Consider the following 19,032-nt stretch of genomic DNA (forward strand, 5'->3'; position numbering starts at 1 on the left):
TGCCTAAAGATATGTAAGGATGATGCCAGGTGAGCCTTCCTGGGGAGAGCCTTCTGCAAGAAGGGAGCCACCACTGAGAAGGCCCCTTCTCAAATTGCCCCTCTCCCGGAGGGAGCACATGAAGAAGGGCTTCAGATGGCGATCACAGGGTCTGGGTTCATATGGGGAGAGGCTGTCTTTGACGTACTGGGATCCTGAACCACACAAGGCTTTATCAGTCAAAACCAGCACTTTAAATTGGGCCTGGAAACTGGTTCCTTTGCCCCCTCCTGGCAAACCTGCAGATGGTTGAAGACTCACATGGCTTTGAAAGTGCTGCAGGGGATGCTCTGTGGAATGGCTGCCAGGGCTGTGGCGTTGATGCTGGGAAGCACGAGGGTCAATGTTTTCTGGAACCAGTCTTCGTACTGGGAGGTGCCGGCTGTCGTTAGCAGGCTCTGTAATTCGCTGAAGATGACGTCAAATATCTTGTCCCTCACCTCCGTGTTTGCCAGGAACGTCACGCCACTCTGCCAACCAGAAACACAGAAGGAACAGGTCATGGCCCCAGCCTTCAAAATGGCCAGAGTAGCACAGAGGAATGTGATTGTGCTGGAGAGAAGAATGGCAGAGAGACAGAGCTTCGTGGCCAAGCGGGGGTTTGAACCCCAGTCTCCCAGGTCCTAGTCCGACACTCTTACCACCACGCCACACTGGGCCTCAGATGTCCCCAAAGAGAAGCAGCGAAGGATGCAGCACCAGGAGAGCTCCAGAAAGAAAAGAGATCTTATTGAATGGATATAAACCAAAGCTAACAAAAGACAACTCACCTGAGCAGCCAAGGCTGCAAACTCTGTCATAAAAGCAAGGGTGTCACCAACAGGCTTGTTCTCCAAAGGTTCCAGAAGGGCGCTGACTTTATCAGGATCATCCAGGGCGCCAGAGGCAAAAAAGACATGAGCCAGTTGGGTGGCAGTGAGGTTGCCCCGGACATCAAACTGTAAAAACACACATTCGAGGATATACTTAGAGACTTCTTCAACCCTTCCCCAATCTGGTGCCCGCCAGATGTTTTGGACTACAACTCCCATCAGCCCCAGCCAGCATGCTTGCTGAGGCTGATGGGAATTGTAGTCCAAGACACCTAGAGGGTACCCAATCGGGGAAGGCTGCTTTAGAAGATTTGGGGAGGGAGAAAGGTAGGCAGCCCTTTCCTTCTCCCATGTGTGGGATGAAGCTCCTCAATTGGGCTGTTGTGCAGAATATTCACTTCCACCCCTCCTGAAATGAAGAATTATTCTTTTTGCAAGTGTGGAATGTGGAAAACTCACAGAACTGACCTCTCACTGACCCAGCTCACTCAGGATTGTCTACACTGACTGGCAGCAGAACTCCAGGGTTTCTCTGGCAGGAGTCTCACCCTGCCACTCTTTGAAGGCGCTAGGGATTGAACCAAGGACCTTCTGCATGCAAAGCAACTGCTCTGCCCTCTTCCCCTAATGCAAAATAGACTTCCTAATCATTTGGTGGGGTTCTGGAGCACAGGGTGGGCATTATGCATCAACACAAGGCAACCTCTGCAACGTACCCCATTGAACGTGGCCATCAGAGTGGTGAAATCGCCATAAGGAGCTTGGGCTGCGAAGGCCCCCAGGTTATCTTGCAGCCATGCCTCGGAATCCCCGGTGTTGGAGGCACACGCCGATCCTGCAGTGTCGGTAAACAAACAAGCCTTTCTGAACAGGGCCCCATGTGGGATTCATTGGCATAGTTGCAGGTGGCAACTCATTCGGCCAAGAATTTAAAACTGGGTGGGTTTGATCTCTCTATTCCTACTCAAGAGGAATTAATTCTCCCCTAGGTGCCCACCTCCCTGATGGATCCCTCTCAGGCCCCATGCCCAGGGACTCGTGCCTCTACATCTGTTCCCCACCAGCTCTCTAAAGTGCCTAGACCCCACCATCCTGGCGTCACACGTTGCCCATGGCTAGGGATGGGAGAATCTGCCGATTTCAGTCTCCCTCAGTTTTTCATTTTCCCAATCTTTAGTTCAGTTCTCCATATTCCCATTTCAGTTTGAAATTAAGGGGAAAAAATCCAATATATGGAAGAATGGTTTTCCCTATATACAATGTTGTATGTAATTCTGCCTAATATACACTTTTTTTTGCAAAGAAATGTTCCCAAATATAATGCATTTTTGCCTGCTATTTTCCTTGAATACGTGCATTTTTATACATACTTTACTCCAGCATCTGCATTTTTTTTCTCTACATGATTTGGTTGGAGCACTGTATTGCAAAATTCAGAGAAGTGTAATGTTCAAAGGACTGCAGTATTTTCATTCTCGTTTTGTTTCAGAAAGTGTGAATTACTATTAATAATAATTAAATTTCTATACCGCCCTTCATCTGAATACCACAAGGTGGTTTACAATATAATTACCCAAAGGCCTGTTGAAGAGGAACATTTTTGTCTGGTTCCTAAAGATATGTAATGAAGGAACCAAATTAGGAAGATATGCCTTGAAATGGAAATCAACTGGATCAGCTTTCTCCCTGCTTCCAATCCATGGCCCTGAACTGCAAACTTAAAATGGTGCCACCAAATTACCTGTGGTCTTGTGCTGGTTGTCAAGGTAGGAAAACAAGGTCCTGTAGATGCCTAGTTGGTTGGTTGGTAGTATTGCAGAGTAAACTTGGCTCAGCGAGGACACCCTGAAGAAAAAAGGTTGTGTCAGAAATGTCTGCATAAGAGCAGAAGAACAGGCCAGAGTCAGGGGGCGGCTCGGGGGCTGGTTAAACGACTCCTGTGGGCCTCTTGTGGCCCATGGGCCTTAGGTTGCCTACCCCTGACCTAATGAGTGCAACATCAAGTGATGACTTCCTGCAGTGCTCATAGTTAATATGTCCACCACCAGCCACAATGTATCTATCACAACATCTTCAACACTTATAAAAACTATGGTCTAGCTTTCCCCAACCTTGTACTCCAAAGAATCTGGAAAGCACAACTCCCATCAGCATCACTAGATCTCAGTGGTCAATGATGATGGTCATCCTCAACCATTGGCTATGCTGATTCGGGCTGGTTGGAGTTGTAGTCCAAACCATCTGAAGGGCACCAGGTTGGGGGAGGCTGAACCATAGGTTGCTTCTTTCTCTCCAGACAGGTTTCCAGACATGAATCTCCTTCCTGCTCCTTTAATTCAGTTTCACACTCCATTGGATAGAAGCTTCTAGTAATGAATTTGGCCTGTGCACCAGAAAGGAGACCATATGGCAGTGTGGACTGTTCCTTTAATAAGCCAGCCAAGCCCTCCTCCACAATACTCCATTCCAGTCCCCCTGGTTTGCAGGGGTTTCCCCCACCACACACTCAAGAATCACACAGAATCCCACTGAGCGTGCTCAACAGTGGTAGCTGGTGCTGATGAGGACTGCTGGGGTGGAAGGCAGGGAGCCCAACAGTAGGTGGCGACAGAGCCAAGGACAGGCAGAGACAGCTCATTCTGGTTCTGTCCCCATCCTCTTCTCTACTGAGTTCTCTACAAGGACAACACTGAGACTAAGGAGGAGGAAGTTAATAGGCAGTGTTGCCCTCCTAACTGCTTGTAAGTTAGAAGATGGTGGTTGGGGGCAGATTGTGGTTTGTGAGGTGGTACTCTGCATATCCTCATGGACCAACCTTGCTGATTTTTCATTGGGCTGCTTTAGGGTTTTTCCTCATTTAGTCCCCCCGCCCTCCGCAACCTATACAGTGGTACCTCAGATTAAAAACGTAACTCGTTCTGGAGGTCCGTTCTTAACCTGAAACTGTTCTTAACCTGAGGTACCACTTTAGCTAATGGGGCCTCCCACTGCCGCTGCACCGCCAGAGCACGATTTCTGTTCTCATCCTGAAGTACTATTTCTGGGTTAGTGGAGTCTGTAACCTGAAGCGTCTGTAACCCAAGGTACCACTGTATGTTGTTGTACTTCCACGAATCCTGTGCTTCCCCCAAATTTGCCGATACGCCCCTCTTGCACATGGGATTCACCATTTTGGTTACTTACACATTGGCACACTCCTCTGAATACTTGTAACAGTGAGAACGACGGCGGTTTATACTCACACAGCTTGGAAGGCATCACAACCGGAAACATAAGACAGCATCTCTTTGGATTCCTTTGCGCTGACACTCGGCAGGAAAAGCAGCAGCCTTGTGGACAGCAAATGAATCCAGTTTGCAGGGCTGAAGGTTGAGAGTTCAGATCCAATCGCCTCCACAAAATGAGAGAGCATCCTTTGCCTTATGCCTTCGTCTTTGAGAGACGTTATTCCAAGCTACAATTTAAAGAGAGAAGGAAAAAATAGCAAACTCTTTTGCTTAACTATTTGGATTTATCTTAACTTTGTTGTCTATAACGGGCAATGAGAGGCTATCCCATTGACTGTGATTTGCTGCTTATCTTCCCCCAGCTGAGCTGCAGGGACAGATGCAAGGTTCATTAACATTCTAACATCAGGTGAAAACTCTCAGCAACAGAATGCATACAAGCAATGTGGGTTCTGTGAGGGAACGGAAAAGTCAGTCTGGCTGGCAAAAAGGCCTAACTTGATTTGGAGTTTTGCTTTTCTTTAGTAAATATTTGAAGGCCGTACCTTATCGGCATCTGTGTTGAATTGGTCCAAATACTGGTAGATCTCTTCCAGTGGTTTGTTCTGCAGTCTTGCAAGAATCTGGCACATCTTCTCCTCTTCATTGATGGCATCAGACTTCAGAGTGAGGGATGCAAGTTGCAGTGGAGACAAAGATTGCAGAACAGCCATCTGCAGGGGAGCATCAATCAAATGATGGTGAATTTTTCAAGCAGTCTGTAATAAGTTGCGATGCCTACATATGCACTCCTTATGTTTCTGGTTTAGAGTCGGCACCCAATTTTTTAAAAAATGCAGGAGATACTAGAGAACATCAAAAAAAATACTGCTCAAGCGGGAAATTGTCAGCTATAGAATGTGCACAAACATTGTTAGGGAAGGTCAGGATTTTGCTCATGTGTCATCAAGGAGCAGAGGTGTGAGTTATGGACAGGGAGTGTGGTTGGGGAATTGAGGGAGCAAGGAGCCCAAACGAAATTAATTGGGATTGTACCAGCCCATTTATTCTGGAGAATCAGCATATTTGGGTACTAGCATACTGTGTTGTTGCGGGGAAGCTTCAGGGAAATTAAGAAATCTTTCCCTATATGATCCTTGGGATGCTTTTACCCTGCCATTTGACACTCGAGGTACACATTGTTAGGATCCACCTTATTTTTGTGATTGCAAGCTGTTTTAAACTGCTCTTTAACAATGTGTTTTAATGTTGTCACCTGCCCTGGGACCTTAGGGTGAAGGGCGGGTAATAAATAAATAAGCTCCATCTTTCTGCCCAAAGGTCAGTCCATATAATGCAAGGATGGGGAACATTTGTTGCCCTACAGATGTTGTCAGACACCAGCTCCCATCAACCCCTGCCAGTATGGCCAATGGTCACAGGTGATGGAAGTTGTAGTCCCTAGAGGGCCTCACGCTCCCTATCCCTGATACAATGGACTGCCTAGACTATTTAGATCAGGTTTTCCCAAACCTGGGTCTCCAGCTATTGTTGGACTACAACTCCCATCATCCCTAGCTAACAGGACCAGTGGTCAGGGATGATAGGAATTATAGTCCAAAAGCAGCTGAAGACCCAAGTTTAGAAAGTCCTGATTTAGATGTTGGGTGGGCAATTTAAGGCCCAACAGGGGGAAATGTGGCCCTTCAAGCTTCCCTGTATGGCCCTCGGGACTCTTGCTAAGCCACACTTCCTCCCTAGACTATGCCCCCTATTGCCCCTGCTCTGTGCCCCACTCCAGGGCGTTTGCTTGGCTGGAATGTATCCTTGAATTGCGATCCCGCCTCTCACGTGCCGTGATGGAAGGTGGAAAGGCGGGATATAGAACTCTCTGGCTTTTGATTGGCTGCACAGAAGTAAGAGCCATGTCCATCAGTCCACACGGTTTTTGCCTCTGGCCCCGACCACCAGCGGCATGCAGCCCTCAGAAGGTTTACCACGAAAATTTCCTCAGGTTGAAAAATGCCTCTTCCACCATCACTGACTGGGAACGATTGGACTTGCTAAAACAGCAAGTACATTTCTGAGGGGATTTCCTCTCTATCAAGTGAAACAGCCACATGAAGACATCTACATGCGTGGCTGGAAGCTTCTTTCTCCTAACCACAAAAGGCTAAGCAGGGGATCCCAAACTGGCTAATCTCTAACCATCTGCTAAGTTGCTTTGACCATAAATTACTTCACTCATTTGCAAGAAATGTTACCGTGAAAAAGCCTGATAAGGTCCCATGCCAACAGATCCTGGATATAAAATACTCACTCCATCAAAATGCAAATTCCAGCTGAGCAGGTCCTGGTATTGGGCGTATCGGCTGAAGTTCCCAAGATTGATTTCCAGCCACTCCTGGACGCTCTGAGTGGGCCTCCCACATGCAATGCCTGGAATGAGCGAGAAGCTGTTCATTCCCATGAACCATTTGCAGCAGCCTTTACAAACCTGATGCCACTCAGTGAGGGAGGAACAAATTTCTCGTTTATCAGATCTTAAAGTCAGTCCCACATATTTCCCAAGACATTTGTGATTTTAAAAAAACCAAAAAACCTCTTATGAAAATTGATCAACATTTTGGTACAAATTTCTACTGATGGCCACTTTTTTTGTATGTGGTCTTCACTAACATACACATATTTAAAGCAATGTTATTTTCACTAATCTATGCATTTTATGGATGTGTTATAGATGCATTTTTGTACACACTATTTGGTTGGAGATCTACATCAAAAGTCTGGAGATGCGCAAATTTTGAAGAATAGCTGTGTTTCAGATGGCATATTTGTGTTGCCTTGGGCAAGATAGAGTAACAAATTTAATAAATAATAATGTTGGTTTAGTAAGTGTAAAGTAGGCAGTTTCTCATTAAAATGCGAACAGAACCTATTTTCCCCTAGTTCCTACCTCTAGATGAACTACATCTCCCATCAGCCCCAGCATCATACAGCATGCCAGCTGGGACTGATGGGAGCTGTAGTCCAAAACAGGTCAGCTAAGGCTGCAATTGAGCATGCTGACTTTAGCCAGTGGTGCAAAACTCAAGTACAGAAGGAAACTCAGCCCCCATTCCCAACCAGTCAACCAGGGGCAGATCCACACCACACTTTTTAAGCACACCCAAGCACATAGCTTGCCCCGAAGAACCCTGGGGACTGAAGTTTCATCTACACAGAGCTACAGTTTCCAGTATTCTTAATAAACTACAGTTTCCAGGCTTCTTGGGGGAAGTCATGCGCCTTCAGTGTGAATCTGCCCCAATTGTATTAATTGTAGGCAAGCAGAAAAGTTGCGAGGGGAAACCAACATCCCTCCAGATGTTGCTGGACTCCAACTCCCATCGCCTGTCACCCATTGGCCGCACTGGCTGGGGCTGATGAGAGTTGGAGTCCAAGGACGTCTTCAGGGCCCATGCCTAAAGAAAAGTGTACAAAACAAGGGCTTGGTTTTACTTTACGCCGCTAAGCCAAGCATGGCAAAAAGACAAAGGCTCTTTGCATTCCCAGCCTCACCTAGAGCCTTACATAAACAACTCTCAGAGCTACAGTGCTTGGCCAGTGAACTAATTGATTAAAGAGCTTTTGTGCAGCAGACTTAAAAACAAAACAAAAAACCAACGGCACCCTGTCAATCATGATTAGAGCACATATTTATTTGTCTTTTGATTTTAGGAAATTTACATCCTGCCCTGAAAATCACATGCAAGGCACCTTTCACACTTTGAAACAACAGTAAAGCAAATTACATAATTGGAATGAGAACTAGGAAGTGTCACAACTCAGTGGTAGGACATCTGCTTTGTATGCAGAAGAAGAAGATCCCAGGTTTAATCTCTGGCATCTCCAGGTAGGGCAAGGAGAGAGTCCCTTGCCTGAAACCCCGGAAAGCAGCTGCCGGCCAGTGTAGACAGTACTGAGCTAGATGGACAAATGGTCTGACTCAATACATGGCGGCATCTTCCCAACAGAGTAAAAACAACAACAACAGTAGAATCAGCTATTAAGAATGCTAAATTAGCAAATATCTAAATAAAATAGAAATTCTTAAAAGGTTTCAGCTCAGTGGCAGAAGACTGACACCGAAGAGGACCATGCAGACCTCATGAAGGAAGGGAGTTCCGCAGTCTGGGTGCAGTGACAGAGAAAGGCTTTCATAAAAATCCTAACCACTCCAGCTTCACCTGTATTTGTCAATGAAGCTGACTGGAAGATTAAGGACTGACAAAAGAAAGAACCACTTCTCAGAGTGCACAGTTAAACTATGGAACTCACTCCCACAGGAGACAGTGGTGGCCACCAACTTGTGTGGCTTTAAAAGAGGATCGGGCAAACACACGACGGAGGAGAAGGTTATCAATGGCTACTAGTCACAATGGCTATGTTCACTGTGAGAGGCAGGATGCCTTCTGGGTACCAAAATGCTGGGAATCCCAACTGGAGGGAGTGTGTCCATGGCACTCAGGAAGCTTCCCAGAAGAGGAATCTGCCTGGCCACTGTGAGGACAAGATGCTGGACTAGATAGGCCTTTGGCCTGATCCTGCAGGATTCTCCTTGCGTTCTCTTGCTCTCACCTTCCAAACCCACAAGTGGCAAGAACCTTCTCTACCTCTCTTGCAAAGGAGAAAACATCTTCTGCAATGACATCTGGTTTCCACACATGGACCCACCATCTCAAAAGAATGGGGGAAATGCTTCCCCTATGACTCCAGTAATATGCACATTCATTCAGATGTGATTAACTAAAGAATGGATCTATTAAATCCCATGATTAGTTGAATATGATTGTTATCTATTTCATGAAGCGACAGCCCTGATTTATTCAGATAGGTAGGTAGATTTTTTTTAAAAGGGCTTGTGTTACCTGATTTGATTTTTGTAGTCAAAAAAGCTTTGCTGAATCCAAATACACTGAGGGCCTTTCCAGGCAGGATGTTGGCAAAAACATTGTTGAAACCTTTCAATCTGGGAAGCAAAACGGGCAGACAATGTCATTGTTAGCCAGAACTAGATGTCTTCTTAATGGCAAACCCAGCCAATACTCTAACCACTAGGCAAGCTTTTCACCCGCACAGAACTTCACCCCAGGTTATTCTGGGTGCACACGATGGAACAAGCTTTTTTCTTTTCTTTTCTTGTCCATTTTGGCCTTAGAGTGGTGCTGTCTTTGCACTCACAGATGGAAAGATGTGCTTTACAGATAAGATTTCATCGTACCCTGTAAGCATCTCACTCAATCTTTTTGGAGGGGACTTGTAGGAGCGACACCAGCTAAAGGACTTGGCCACCTTGTTTCCTGGGCCACCCTGCCGCCTCACTGTACAACAGCACTGCAGCTGGCCAGGAGGTAGTTTTCAGCCCAGGCGGCTTCTATGCTTGACACAAAGGGAACCAACAATTAAGTGTCACCTGACCCTAGAAAATTGCTGATACTAATCTGGGTCATCCTTCTGAGTCATCCTCATTTGCTCACTTCCTGATGAAGTGTTGGATGGCTTCCCTTCCTGCCATCACCCCTAATATTTCTCTTTTGGTGTGACTGGCTAGCAATTTATTGACTTTTGTGCTAACAGTCTGTTATTGCCGAAATAGAAAAATTCCTTCCTGTAGCACCTTAAAGACCAACTAAGTTAGTTCTTGGTATAAGCTTTCGTGTGCAAGCACACTTCTTCAGATATTGCATTTGTTTGCCTGATAGGCAGGTACAGGTTCGAGGTGAGCATTCATTTCCACGCCACGCAACACACTCACATTTTCTGGTAGGAGTCACACGATATCTTGAGCGGAATGTCCACCACAAGGGTCTCGTTGAACTCATGCAGAACGTTCTGGAAGATAACTTGGAACCAGTAGGCAAAATCACTGGCTTTGAACTTCGGGAAGTGGATCGCTATCCTTTGGAAGGCAATGCTCAAGATGGAACCGGCGTACGAACTGCTTTGCAATTCCATCTGTGAACAAAAATTGCCACCCAGTATTCATTAAACAACTCTGCACATGCTCTGGTGCTCCTGGAACCCTTCCCCACCCCCAAAGCGAGGTGGTGCCTCCATGTCATTTCCTTCAAGGCCCTTCTTGCAACCTACTCTTCCTCCAGATCCTTTGGTTTAATCTCCTAGTCCATATTGCCAACTGAAATGAAGCGTAAATTTGTGGAACATTTACTCACATGGATCTGTTGCAACCCTTAGCTTGTCTCTTTCCTCCCCTGCCCTTAGCTTGCCACTGAAATTTGGTCTACATGGTGATCTCCTTGAGGGAGGCACCTGTCTTTTGTTGCTATGTCATTCTGTGAAGTACCAGGTATGCTTCTACTACTTATTCACGACTGCCACGACCACAATGCTCGCTGATTTGGGCTGATGGGAGTTGTAGTCCAAAACATCTACAAAGGGCACCAGGGTGAGGAAAGCTGCTCTAGTAAAAAATCAGGCTTACGTTATACCACAAGGCAACATGCTATGTGCAGTCATAAGCTAGTCAAATCTGTGTATAATTTTTGACACCCCCTTACCCCATATATGCCCAATCTGTGGAACTCACACTGTGACAAGTGTCACACAACACATTCTGCATTTGTAAGAAATCAATTTTTTAGTGTGGCAGCATCTACACTTGGAAACTCTCTGCTTATTGACAAATGGCAGGCACCTTCACAGTACTCTTTTCAGTGCCTGCTTTTAAAAAAAATGTTTAGACAAGTCTACCCAGACATGCAGAATGTTGACATATATTTTTAATCCGGTTTGCAGTTTATCATTGATTTTAATTGTTTTCCAAAGGTTTCTAATGGCTGTTCTTAATGGATTTTAACTGATAATTTTATTATTCTTTCCGTAAAACACTTTGATGCAGGATTTTTTTAAAAAAACAACAACAATCAAGCAGTATATGAATTTTATGAAATAAATAAATAGCCCCCCAAACTCCCAGAGAGCAGCCACATACCGGGGCAATGGTGTTCAGCTTGCCCAAGAATATGGCAAGGTCTTCCACGGTCTTCAGGTTGCCCATGATCTCCATGATGCCACTCCCATCAGCCAGCGCTCCCGATTCCACCGCCAACTCAGCCAGCTGGTTTGCAGATAGCTCTGCCATTGCTGAAATCTGAAAAGGTGCACATTTTGCTGCTCATGTACAGTTGCAACCAATAGTAAAGGTAAAGGTAAAGGGACCGCTGACCATTAGGTCCAGTCGTGACTGTCTCTGGGGTTGCGGCGCTCATCTCGCTTTATTGGCCGAGGGAGCCGGCGTACAGCTTCCGGGTCATGTGACCAGCATGACTAAGCTGCTTCTGGCGAACCAGAGCAGCGCACGGAAACGCCGTTTACCTTCCCACCAGAGCGGTACCTATTTATCTACTTGCACTTTGACGTGCTTTCAAACTGCTAGGTTGGCAGGAGCTGGGACCGAGCAATGGGAGCTCACCCTGTTGCAGGAATTCGAACCACTGACTTTCTGATCGGTAAGTCCTAGGCTCTGTGGTTTAACCCACAGCACCACCCATGTTTAAAAAAGACTTGGTACGCAACAGAATGTTGTGTACCTGGGAATCTGTGGCTCTCCAGGCTGGGTCTCTAGCCAACATCATAAGCATATAAGAAGAGCCTTCTGGATCGGACTAAAGGCCTGCCTAGTCCAGCATCCTCTATGGTCAACTAAACATCCCAATGGGAAGCAGGACCCTGAGCACTCTCCCCACCTGGGATTCCCAGTGACTAGTACTCAGAGACATGCTACCTCTGACAGTGGAGTTTAGAACCTAGGCATCATGCTATGGGCAAGTTGCGCCGCTCTCCAAGGACTGGTCCCTCCAATTTGGCCCCACTTCAAGGGCTTACAATCTGCCTCTTCCCCCAGCACAACCCCTGCTGGCAAAGGTTCCCTTACCCCATTGAAGTTCACATTCACTGCCAAAAACTCCGCAATGCTGGCAAAGGCACTGAATTGGCCATAGTTGCTGAGGATCCATTGGCTGCTGTTGGTGTTGGGAGAGCATGTGACCCCTGCAAGAGAAGAAAGAGTTTTGATCACTGGGCAAGCAAACCTGAATTCTCCTAGAAAAGCAGAAGAATAAAGGACCTTCTGAGTGAAGCTGCATGCAGTTTGGGGGAGGGGGGCCCGGCATCCTGCAAAGAATTTTAGTTCTTCAGCTAGAACAGCGGCTCCCAACTTTTTATGCCATGGATTGCTTCTTTATTTCTTTGCCTGTAGTATCAGCTGTAATGCGCTGTGCTAGATGCGGTACAGTTTTTAATTATATTTTTATTGCTTCTTCTTATTTCTTATTTCTTGTATTTTATTGAATTCCATTGAGCAAGATGAGCCTTTGGTTTAACCCAGCGTTTAACCAAGTGGGTGGTACTGCCCCTTGTGGGGTGGTGGGGTTACCTAGTGGGGTGCTAAGAGGCAAGGGGAGAGCAGGGGGTGCTGGAGATGTAAATGGGTATCAGACTTTGAAAAGCTGGTTTCACAAGTTCATCTGTTTTGTTGAATGAATTAAATTAAATACTTTTATTTGAATAAGTGTGCAATTAACTGTTAGTGTTTTGAATTTCATTGCGTTATTATCTTCCTTAGTGGGTTATGCATACCACTAATCTGAATAATACCTTTTATAGGGTAGGGTAGAAGGCACTGGGGATGAGATTATGGAACCAAGGAGGCAGTGGCCCAAAAAAGTTTGGGAACTTCTGGTCTAATCCAGTAGGCCACCCGGTTGGGATCATGTTCTTAAGTTCCAAAAACAAAGAGCCCGTCTTCTGATACCTTGATCTGCCTGATAAGATTCCAGGTAGCTGAATATCCTTGCATGAATGGCCTTCTTCTGCCCCTCCGTGAAACGATCGAACACCTTGTCCATCGCTTGCACCCTGAGGAAGACAAAGATAGTGAACGGCTTGTATCAAATGGGGTCCCAAAACTCCAGCGTAGTTCATGCCCTTTTAGAAAGACAAACAGGATGGGACATAAAGGTGGACCAAGTTATCAAGCACCATCTGGACGTAGGGATTGATGACTCTTCATTTCTCATTTTTCCAATTCTTAAATTCCGTTCTACACATTGCCACATCATTTGCAATTTTTTTTAAAGAGGCCCTCATGAAAATCATCAGCATTTTAGTGCAAATTTCTCCAACATACATTTTCTGCATGCTGCTTTGCCCAACATACCCATTTTTTCCCAAAACAGTTATATCAAATAAAACGAATTTTTGGATCTGACTTCACTAATACATGCATTCTTAAATGCACACTTTACCCTAGTATAGGCATTCTTTGTACACGTCACCTAGCTAGAGAATGGCACTACAAAATTCAGAGAAGTGTAAATTTCAAAGGACAGCTGTGCTTTGCATTGTTTCAGAAAGTGAAAATTTAAAATTTCTTTAAATGAGAACTGAATCCAATTTCTCCACTGTCCCTACCCCGATAAGGCTAAAAAGACATGGGTGTTTTCCCAGACTTACAAATTTTGGTGAGACTGGCAGTCAATATCAAGGGGAATCAGCAGCAGGTCCTTTGGTTTGAGAGATGGCAGGAGGAACTGGAGCTGAGTGCCAAACCAGAATGAGTATTGCTCTGCAGAAAAGGTGCTGAACTTGAGTGTCTTGAAGACCATCTCAAAGATCAAGTTACGGATCCGGAGGTCTGGGAGGACGAGCAGCTGCCTCTGCAAGGGAAATGGACAGGTAGAGTTCCAAGATTAGCGGGTGGTGGTTTGTCCAGCAAAATCCAAATCTAGATGTGAGGAGATTCTAGCTTTTCAATGGGAGTTTGCAGTGGAGCTCTTCATGAGGCTGTCTGCCTGTAAAACTAGCTCATGTATAAATACAATGGAATGAATTCTAAGCATACTGCGATCTCCCCCAAACCAGTCCCTCCAATGATGGCCAAGACTGAGGAAATTCACCATCCTTTTGAAGGGCACAAGCTTGGGGGAGACTAATCTGGCAGGACTCCTCCTGTGTGCCCTGCTCAGAGGAACACAGGAAGCAGTCTGACACGGAGTCAAGAGTTGGAAGGAAGATAAAGTCCCAAGCAGAGGCGAATGGTTGATAAAGATGACAGAATGAAATGACGAAAATGACTGGGAAGATCAGAAACCAGGAAAAAGGAAAATTTAATAAGGAATGGGGGAAATTTATAAACACTGTAAACAACTAAAAACTTTGGCAGAATTTTAGCAACACTTGTAATGTACTAAAAACTAAGGTAAAAATGGATTGAGTTAAGAAATATGGGAAATTATATGATGCAGTAGATGAAGTTTGACAGTGGAAACCATGGAAGGGGGAGGGAGTCTAAGGATTCAATGAATCCTAAATGTTGATGATTATGACTGTTGTTTGAATTTAATTGTACAATGTAAAACTGAATTAATGACACAGAGACAGACAGACAGAGAGAGAGAGACTGAGAGAGACTGACCATTAGGCCATCTTGTCTATGCTGAGAGTGCATTCAAACTTGGGGGAAATTGTTCTAGTTTTTTTGATTACACTGTCACTGCTTCTGTCCTGCTTTCTAACATTCCTTCCACACTGCAGTGACTGTTGTGTTATGGAACAGTGTGGCTTTTTCACTGCTATACCACTATGTCTTGTCCCCCCCCCCCCATGAAAATGGCAGCAAAGAACTGTATGCTGGTATACAGTTTCACAACAATACTCCCACAATCTTTTCAGTTCCCATCCAGGGAAGGGGCCCATGACTCATATCTTCTACCACAAAGCTACAACCTTCTTCAAGTTCCAAGACTGCAGGGAGAATGAATTTTATGGAAAGTGCAATTGTTCAGTGTTGACTGTGCAAAATGATTGGGGGGGGGGGAGAGATTTGACGCAAGTTAGAAAATGATACTTTCCAGTCCAGGTGAAAGTACAGTACAATTACCTGGTTTACTGCAGCATTGAACTCAGCTGTGAAGTCCCTCATTTCCTCAGGGGGGCGCTTCTCTAATTCCGCCAAGATCTGGACAGCAAGGCGCTCATTTCTGAATGCGTTCGTAAAAACCATCATCGCGCCCATTTGCTTTGGAGTCAGGGCAGAGAGGGCTTCAAACTGGCAGGGAGAAAATTCATTAAGAAACAGATTCAGCAGACATCCAAGAAATTTAGCTTTGGTTGAGCAAGGGCAGGCATATTCTTCAGTCGGCATTTTTGTAAAGAAACCTAATTCTAGCTTGGTGCCATGAACACTATTGTCATGAACTACAAGAAAGTCAAGTGAAACCAATCAACCATTTTTTTAAATAAACAAACACCTATTTTTAAGAATGAAGGAAAATGGAGTTTTTAGAACACAACCTATCTATCTGATTTAACCATCAAGCAGCAATTCATTTCTGGGAATATGTAAATTCATCCTGAATATTCACTTACCCCGTTAAAATTCGGATATAAGATGGCTAAGTCAGCGTAAGGCACAAAACGCACAAATCTGTAAAAGAGGAGTTGCAGGAAGCTCTGGCTGTTGTTGTAAGCACCAGGGAATGCTGTCCCTAAAAATCAGAAATTTGCAAAACAAAAACACAGAAATATTCATTTATACAGATAGTCTTCACCACACTTAGCAGACCACTCATCTGCCAGAGCAACATCCCAAGCCAGCCATGACACAGCAGGCACTGCCACCCCTAAATTCCATGAAGCAGGTACCTGAGGCATTGATTTGGAATTGCATTATTCTCTTCATCAAATTGTAGATCTGGATGGATGCCTCCTTGGGTAACTCTGGGAAGACCTGATCGAAACCTCCAAATCTGCAAATGAACAGGAGAGAAATGAAACGAAGTAAATACCAGACAGCTGGAGTTTAAAGAGCTAAAGCTATCTGCCATAAATAGCTAATAGAAGGCACTATATCTTCTCAACAACCATGTGAAGTAAGTTAGGCTAAGAGCTGATAACTGACCCATTAGGAAGTGAACAAAAGTGAGCAATGGGAGGTGAGTTTCAAATATGAAAACGCACATGCTTTTTGTGTGTTTATTAAGTCCGGTGAAATGCTTTTTTGTTTGTGCTTTTCTGACAGTTGTGAAATTGCATGTGTTCAGAGTATTTTTTTATTTTTTATTTTAGTCTTATGCAATAATTTGTTAGACTTTGTGATGTATTTTCTGGCACCTTATTTAATGCATTCCTTTTGGGGAAGAATGGGGGGGGTCCTATTCTGGCAACCACCTTAATCTAGGCCTGCTTGCAGGAGTGAGTTCCATAGTTTATGTATGCACTGTGTTAAGAATTGTTTTCTTTAGTCTGTCCTGAATCGTCCAACATCCAGTTTCTACCATTCGACTCTACTCCAATTCTAACGTTATATGAGAAGCAGATTGACCAACAAAATCTGAAGCTCACTGATCAAAAGGGGCCACTTGCAATTGATGTGGAAAGTAATGAAAGGTGACACCTACATGGCGCGAAAGGAGGCAAAGCTGACATCGAGAGGAATCAGCTGGAGCAGGTTCACATTGATGCTGGGCAAAAGGAGTTTCAGCTTCGTGGTGAACCAGTTCTGGTAGTCCAAAGCAGTGAATTTACGGAAATGGCGGGCCAGGTTTCTGAAAATGGTGCTGAGCAGTTCCAACCTCACCTCGGCATTTCTGATACCCGGGATGTTCTTCTGCAAAAAGGGGAGGAAAGGTTCTGAAGGGAAAGGATAATTTAGGCCACTGCAAATCTACACACCAGATGGGAGGGCATCTGCAAAGCAAAAATATTACCACCACCACCCCAAGGAATGTCGCTGATCCGATCAAAACTCTTTTTGTTTCCACTGAAGCTTCCTGGATGTTTGCTTTGCACTGGAGGGGCTGGAAGTTGATGGTTTCTTTGGAACTCACCTGTTCAAGGATGAAATTGAGCCTTGTCAAGAACACATCCATCTTTGCAAGTGGGATTTCAGAGCGGCCAGTCTCTAGGCTCAACAGAACCTGTCTCAGGGTTGTCACATTGACCAGAGCGTCCGAGGTCGTGATGACGTCTACCAGCTGTTCAGTGCTCAGGGTGTTCAAGACGGCAAACTAGAAAACATAGACACTACTCAATCATAGTTTTTCACTCAATTACAAAAATAGATAGGGATAACATACAATTTATGTTGATATACCAATAAGGGACAGCCCATTTTTGTGCAACCCTAATGATTAGGGGGTGCACTTTAGCTCTTTGAATGCAGAAGGTCCCAGATTCAATCCTCAGCACCCATTTAAAAAAAACCTCAGTAGGAAATGATGGGAAAGACATCAATCTGAGACCCTAGAGAGCTGCTGCCAATCAGAGTAGACAATACAGATAACTTGACATATGAAATGGTTCAGTCTTTTCAAAGGAAAATAGGATCAATTGAAGAAGGATTAGATGAATTAAGAAAAACTAAATGTGGGACTAATTAATAGAGGGGGGGTTGCTTTAATTATAGGCTATAAAAACAATGAATGCTGTAAAGGGGGGAAATAGATCAAATATAAACTTAAGATTTATAATCCTGTTTGTAGAATTTATTTTGCTTTAAGGAAATATAATCTGAATCCTAAAATACTGGTCAAAAAGGGAAGGGGTTAATTTATATTTATTTAATTAAAATTAGTTTTGTAATATCTTTTGGTGGGGGAACAGCTCAGGCTACTGGGACACAATTTGGGGTACAAATTTGTTTTATATTTTGTATTTTGTAAACCTCTCAGATAAGCAGCATATACAATAAGGAGCATATACAAGAAAAGAAGAATCGTCATCTTCATCATTAATACTATGCAGCATAGTATTAATTTTTATGCAGCAGCACATTCCTCCCTTCCTTACAAAGAACAGCTGTTTTATTACAAGTACGGGGCTGCCCCTTCCATGAAACTTTGCCCCCCGGGGTCGCCGTCTGAATGCTCAGTTTTCTGCTCTGCACCCACAAGCCACATGCCCCTGATTCTTGCCTTCTTGGCAACAACTTCATTTTTCAAAATTTGCTTGTCATCAAGAAAGCAAACCTACAGGATCGAAGTCTTCCTTGATGGATTCCACTTCTCCCAAGGTGGCGTCCTTGAAGAACGAGCCCCAGGCTAACTTGATCCACTCAGCAAATGGTTCACTGGGCTTTTCTGAATGGGTAATAAGAGGACACAGGAAATATTTGAGCCTTTCATTATACTAGAAGCCACTGATATTTGTCAGGGGACATTTTAAGTATCTGGGGCTCTGGGATTGCTCTACAGGCTCCCCCTGGCTTCTTTGGTCATGTTACCTTTTAGGTCTTTGAGGTTCTGGATGATCCACAGTACGACAGCTCTCCTGAAGGGTTCTGCCATTTGGGAATGTGCTCCACTAAGCCCAGCAACACTGTCATGACACAAATAGCAAAGATGATGAAACGACACACAGACACACATATACAATAGCTAAGAGCTTGCCATCCTGTGGAATGTTGCAAGAGATTCTGGGGCACACTTATCCGCTTGCACATGGTATATGCCTCAAGAGTATGACCAGCTATTCCATCTCATTCCATCCCCCTTCTGTGTGATGTCATCCCGTTCTGTCCCCTTATAAGCCATTTCTTCCCATTTCATTTAAAATGCATTTTGTATGTGTTTTATGCGTGCCATTTTCATAATACACATTTCAATGCTTTTGAAAGCATTCACCAGTAAAATGTACATTTTGTACCTATCATTCACATAAAACACATGCTTCTCCATACACAATTTTGCCCACATTGCAAAATCCAGAGAAGTGCCTCTTTTTCACTGGGAGTCATGTTCCAATCTGTGCACAAGGCTAGGAGATAGGAGCTATCTAATGTGACAAAATTCCTGCTGTGGTTCTGATCTGCGGGTTGTATCTGCTCTTTGAATTAGGGGGAAAGTTCCCGCTGGAGTCAATGGGAACTTCAACCAGGGCTTCAAGTTAACTTGCTTCAAATATTAACCAGTTAG

At 44.6% G+C, this 19,032-nt stretch overlaps 1 protein-coding gene across 1 annotated transcript in view; it reads right to left on the reverse strand.

The window, feature by feature from the left end:
- The window catches only part of LOC308463300 (uncharacterized protein), a 61,386-nt gene that overhangs the window by 14,790 nt on the left and 27,564 nt on the right, over positions 1-19,032 (reverse strand). The window contains exons 25-44 of the mRNA XM_080981564.1: positions 18,342-18,436; positions 18,092-18,198; positions 16,948-17,127; positions 16,519-16,727; positions 15,764-15,867; positions 15,488-15,606; positions 15,000-15,167; positions 13,574-13,776; positions 12,873-12,976; positions 11,994-12,109; positions 11,052-11,210; positions 9,855-10,054; positions 8,968-9,068; positions 6,378-6,496; positions 4,624-4,791; positions 4,094-4,305; positions 2,593-2,696; positions 1,568-1,686; positions 810-977; positions 301-509 (exon numbers count right to left, since the gene is read on the reverse strand). Of these exons, the coding sequence (XP_080837690.1) occupies positions 301-509; positions 810-977; positions 1,568-1,686; positions 2,593-2,696; positions 4,094-4,305; positions 4,624-4,791; positions 6,378-6,496; positions 8,968-9,068; positions 9,855-10,054; positions 11,052-11,210; positions 11,994-12,109; positions 12,873-12,976; positions 13,574-13,776; positions 15,000-15,167; positions 15,488-15,606; positions 15,764-15,867; positions 16,519-16,727; positions 16,948-17,127; positions 18,092-18,198; positions 18,342-18,436 (2,964 nt within the window). The remainder of the gene's footprint in view (positions 1-300; positions 510-809; positions 978-1,567; positions 1,687-2,592; positions 2,697-4,093; positions 4,306-4,623; positions 4,792-6,377; positions 6,497-8,967; positions 9,069-9,854; positions 10,055-11,051; positions 11,211-11,993; positions 12,110-12,872; positions 12,977-13,573; positions 13,777-14,999; positions 15,168-15,487; positions 15,607-15,763; positions 15,868-16,518; positions 16,728-16,947; positions 17,128-18,091; positions 18,199-18,341; positions 18,437-19,032) is intronic.

The sequence above is a fragment of the Podarcis pityusensis genome, assembly GCF_964106645.2.
Source record: "Podarcis pityusensis genome assembly, chromosome: 14".
Taxonomy (NCBI): Eukaryota; Metazoa; Chordata; class Lepidosauria; order Squamata; family Lacertidae; genus Podarcis; species Podarcis pityusensis.